Raw genomic sequence first — 5,642 nt, 5'->3', positions numbered from 1 at the left:
CTTTGGGACCTGAGATATAATTTCTGGGTCAGCAGTGGGGGGTTTTATACAGGAATTTATGAGAATCCGGAACCCTGTAGTATCTGTCGGGATTAGCAGGTGCAGGGGGTAAAGAGTCAGGGGACAGGCCGGACTCTGAAAATACATCAATGTCTAAAACAGGTGGGATAGCAAGGGGTCTGTGCTGTGGTAGTAGAAAGTCTCTGAGCATTTTCTTAGATTCAGAATAATCTTGGCTCTCTTAGTGGAAATGCTCCCTCATGGTATGCAGGGTTTCAAAGAAAATCTCAGGAGGAGATGGCTGAAGGAATGGGATTCTTCAGCATCAGAATCCTCATAGGGAAGCATGGAGTAATCCTGTTCAGAAGAGGAATCAGAGGAAGCTAGAAAACCTCACCAGAAGACCATACTCTGCCCTTGCCTATCTCTTATCAGGAGGGAGATGGGAGCCCCTGATCAAAGTAATTAGGTCTTTGGCCATTCTGAGCATCTGTTTTTTAGGCATGGAAGTTTGAGCAGGAGAATGCTGTACTTGTTTCTTTGTCTTTAGGGCTGCTTTAGCCTGTCTTTGAAGCTGAAGATGGTTTTTATATAGTTGTAAGTCTGAAGACACCTCAGAAATACAACGCTCAGTGTCTCCTCGACCCATCTGAGGGAATGATTTCCCAGTGTCCAATACCTTGAGTATCCAGAGGCCCAGTCGGCCCACGGGAGTTGGAAGGCCTGTGGCTCTGAGTAGCAGGCTTAGGCTGCAAAGCTGCCTCACCAGGTAAACCGGCGATCCGGCCTAGCAGAGGCCTACTGCCTGTTTTGACCTCGGATGCCTACTTTTCCTTGTCCTTGCGCTTTTTTGTAACCTCAGGTTGTCGGCTGTTCCACGGGCATTATATAATTAAATCTTCGGCCAAAGCAATGAAATGCAAAATCAAACCGACGCTTAGTAGTGCTGGTTAAATCTAGCACAAACCCATAGCCAGTAACGCTGTGATCAGGGCCCGCAAGCAATACAGTAAGTATGAAAATCCCGCAGGTATTTGCTTCCCACAAGAAATACAATTGTTAACTTTTCTGACATCGGCCTGGAGCAAGAAAAAGTTTCCAACGGGTACTTGGCTTTAATGAAGACTTCAGTTCTGGAAATTGATTTGAAAATCTCGTGAGTCAGTCGTGAATCGGCACTGGCAAACTGCTTTTAAGTCAAAATCAAGTATAAGAAAAGACTTAGTTATGGCGTTGGCTGCATCTTTTATAAATTCTGGCACACTGATGTCAGGAAAAGCATGAGCAGCAACCGACGACCTAGACTTGAAATTTCAATATTGAGGGTAGCCTGCCAGCAGAATAACCCAAGAGTAATGACTGCAACAGTGAAACACGAACATCACGAAGATAGTGTGAGCTGACTGCTCCTTTTAACTGTGATGCAAACTTATTTCCCTATACTACTGAGGTGCCAGTCTGGCCATGACATCTGCAGAGGTCTGGGAATCTGGCCAGTAAACAGGATATCCACTTGCAGCCCTTTATCATGTCACCTGTTGACAGTGATCCATAGGAACATATTAAGAGCTCTTAAAACATGATTGACTATAACCAAGTTCAGAATTGAAAGGCCCTTTGAGATGAACATCAAGGTCAGGGTAAACACTGAGAACTTCCTCCTCCCATTGGCAGCTCCAGATAGTCAGGACTGCAGCTGCTGGGTCAGCTCATAAGTGCTCAATTTCATGGACAACAGAGTCAGGTCTTTAAGGAGAGCTTTTCTATCAGCAGAGTGTTGACTAGGCTTAGGACACATAGAAGGAAGCTAAAGGAGGCTCACAGAGATACTCCACAGTAGAAAGCAGTAGCTTCTTCTGTAAGAGATTATCCACCAGGTCCCCCAGTAGGGTCTTTAATAAATCGTCCTCCAAGAAACAGTCATCCAGAACTGACTGCATTCCTCAAAGCACAAGACACACTCAGCCAATGTATGATATATGCAGTGTATACCTAAATCTGCAGTGCCAAGCATAGTATCAGCAGTCAAAATTACAGATGGCCACAAGAGAACTACTTGAAATGGGAGCATCCTGACCACTTCTTTTAGCCCAGACAAGAGGAGAAGGAAGATTTCTACAGTGCCTGACACACTAGGGAGGCTGGAATCTAGAGAGACATAACAGCTGACAGCCCTATGGTTCAATGTTACAGAATAAAATACTCTTACAATCCTGTGCAAGACTTTAAACCACTTGTCTAGCTGCAAAGCAACAAAATCCATTCAAGTGGCTGGCAGCTTTTACAAAACATCCACCAAGTCTGGGGTCCTAGAAGTTAAGTCCTAGGGGCTTTCTAGCTACATATATAAGGCATTAAGGTCAGTCAACAGAGAAATTCATAAGCCTCAGGACTTCTCTAAAGGTTAGGTTTTTTGGGGACAAGGGAGTGCTGGAGAGTGAGAAGCCATGACTATCCTTATCGCTGAGACAACAGCCTTAACATGCTAAGACTTCTCAAACATTTTTTTTGGGGGGGTGAGTCTCCTACAAACCGAGCATAACCATCAGGGACATGCTCATACATGATCTGCATGAATGGTGTTGACAGTGTGAATGGCTGGCACAGGATGTCAGATGAGGATTTTGCTCTCAGACGTGAGCAGCATAGAGAATGCAGTACTTGCACCTCACCACACAGACATTAAACGTGAATGGAAGATAGGATAAATCCAATCACAGACCAAACAAGGGGGGGGGGGGTCTCCAGTGTTAGATTTTTAAATCCCCACTGAATAAATTTCACTTTAAACCTAACCAAGAGAGACAGATTACATTTTCAAGACAGTTCAAACACAACAAACTACAATGGTCTTTTCTCAGTAGCACCAATGATCACACATCCAAATGCACATTATTTCAACAGTAAGCAATGCCTTTGAAGTAAACACAAAACTATTTTTCACCTTGAATTGGCCATCATGGCTGCATGATACTGTGCAACACAATGCAGATCATTACCTTAGAAGAAGGAACAGCATCCGAAGGCCTGGAAACAGTGGTGGTTGAGGTCCACGATGCAGAAGTAGAGGGCACTGCAGATGCACCAAAGGACACTTCTTCCTCCTGTGCAAATGTTTGTCCTTCCAGCAGGTTTGTGATAGTGGCATCGATGCAGTCTGTTTTTACTGAAGTCGTAGGAAAGAGAAAAGAAGCAGGTAAGCAGAAAAGTCACCTTTCACATGTTGGGAGGTCAGATTATTACTTGAAAGCCTAAGCTGTCAACTGAATAACCAAACACAAGTGTTATATTAATTCTCTAAAGGATTTTCAATATACTCCTCTAATATGGAATCATTTTACACCCAAGAAAACTCACAAAATTAATCACCATCAGTTGTTGTCCAAACTTTTAAATAAATTCTAGACCACTCTAAGATTCCTCTCAACCGTACTAAACTGCACTACACTCTAACAAAACAATAAAATGGATCACGGCACATAAAATCCAAAAACACTAATAAGAAATAAATATCAAACATTTCTTTTACATTTATTCCTTATTAAAGCATTTTTTGGATTTTGTTTTAAACTGTTATTTAAATATACATAAAAATATAAAAAAGTATGGCATGAACATTTAATTTACAAATGTTACACAACTTGAACATCAACAATTCTTAAAAAAAAAAAAAAAAAAGTCCAATCATCTAAAAAGCATGCTTTCAATACACATTTTATACTTAGTACAGCATTTATTCCAGGGGCATGATCTGCTGCTCTTAAAATATTTATCAATTTGTACTCCATTCTTTCAATTTTATTTAAAATGCTTTCCCCTCAAAACTAAAGCGGCAGTTTACAAAACAAATAATTTAAAATAATGTTCTGTGTAACTAACACTTGAGAAAGTGGTTTTCATGAAAGCTTATTGAGTCATTTTAAAGCTAGTGTTTATTAAAGCTAATCTGTGGTGTCTTGGATGATTTTCTGCTTTTCTTTACTGGAATACTGTCTGTTTGCTGAGAGCCCTGGCATTGTTTCGCTGGTTGTTGTACACTCATGGCTGAGGGTCGGTACACTGACAGGCACAACAATGTAACAAGACTGTTGTACGATTGTGCAACCACTACAACATACAAATAGCACAGATGCATTAGAAAACATGAACCACAAGTTTGAATCACATGGAATTATCCAATACCAAAAGTTAAAAAATATAAATAAATAAAATAAAAATAAAATTAAAAAATAAATAAATAAATAAAATAACTAGATACAAGAAAACCAGATATAGTTCAAGAAAAAAGGGACAAAAGCAACATTAATCGATTAAACAGCTACACCCAGTGATTACAGCATTTACATACTGAGAGAGGTTTATACCAGGATTTGAAAGCAGAAACTTGCACAGTGAGAGAGAGACCCCAGACAGTAATAGTAGCAAGTATAATAGGATTAATAAAGAAAAAAACTTTCAAGCATACTTAAATATGCTACTAATACATGTAACCCTTTATGAACTGCAGAAGGAAGTGATTCTGGGTGCATTGCAGGCACTGAGAAAAGCACTCTTAGCAAGCATCAAAGCTGAAGCAATACTGATTTCACAAACTATAATCACAATCTTAAAAAGGAATGGGGTCCATCCTTGCCATGGTACACAGTGAAGGGGCTGGGGGGGGTGCAGTGGTATGCGCTGTTGCATCACAGCAAGAAGTTCTCTGGTTCGATTCTCGGCTGGGGTGCTTTCTGTGTGGAGTCTGCGTGTCCTTCCTGCATTTGTGTCGGTTTCCTCAGGGTGCTCTGGTTCCTTCCACATTACAAAGACATAATATACCTGGAGCGTTTCTCTGCAGGCCTCCGCTGAAAATTTGCTTGATCCAAGTCAGAACTTCCTGGTAAACAAATGTTAAATAAATACCAGTTTTCCTATCCTGGAGAATAGATGGAGGGACTGAGGTTCTTTTAGTAACTGGGGCATGCATCCCTAGTTGTAAGGCAGGCTACTACTACTAGTTTGGTAGTGAGAAGGCATGGTCAGTAACACCTGTGACATCATACTCTCTTCATCTAGTAAGGATTTGCCATCTCTGTTTATCCTAAAACAGCAAGCCACAGCAAAAACTGCATCACCCGAAGCAGCAGAAGGCTACAAGTTCATTGTTACTCTACAGCCTACAGCAAAGATATTCAAAAATACTATTTTAAGCAAGTTATAAACTACATCGCAGGATATGACATCTTATTAGACAAATAACATGGCTTCAGCCTTAGATGCAGTACATCTACGACAGCACTCTAAACTTCTTCAAAGTTTTTGCACGTTATTAAACTAATCGGTACCGTATTTATAGACCTTAAACAAGCATTCAAGTGTGTGCACCACATCAACTCATTATAAAAACTAAAAGGTGACACTCCTTAGATAAGGGATGTGACATTCCACAGTGACCCACTTAACAGAACCTATCCCCTGCCTCTTGAAACAAGCAGGACATACCCACTACTAGCTAAGGAGTTCCACATGGACCTGTACTGGACCCTCACTTACTCGCAGTGTTTGTAAATGACTTCCCTTGGCTGATACCTAAACATTATTCTAATGCAGGTTAACACTGTCATAAATCCATACCTAAATTTTTTATGTACACCAATAACTTG

At 40.8% G+C, this 5,642-nt stretch overlaps 1 protein-coding gene across 1 annotated transcript in view; it reads right to left on the bottom strand.

Moving 5' to 3' along the window:
- Positions 1-2,957: 2,957 nt before the first annotated feature.
- AUP1 (AUP1 lipid droplet regulating VLDL assembly factor) overlaps positions 2,958-5,642 on the bottom strand; it is an 831,864-nt gene continuing 829,179 nt past the window's right edge. Inside the window, exon 10 of the mRNA XM_044064448.1 lies at positions 2,958-3,166. Coding sequence (XP_043920383.1) covers positions 2,958-3,166 — 209 coding nt within the window. The remainder of the gene's footprint in view (positions 3,167-5,642) is intronic.

This window comes from Protopterus annectens, chromosome 2.part2 (genome assembly GCF_019279795.1).
Source record: "Protopterus annectens isolate FY-2018-M chromosome 2.part2, PAN1.0, whole genome shotgun sequence".
Taxonomy (NCBI): domain Eukaryota; kingdom Metazoa; phylum Chordata; order Ceratodontiformes; family Protopteridae; genus Protopterus; species Protopterus annectens.
This window is presented reverse-complemented; position numbering and strand designations above follow the sequence as displayed.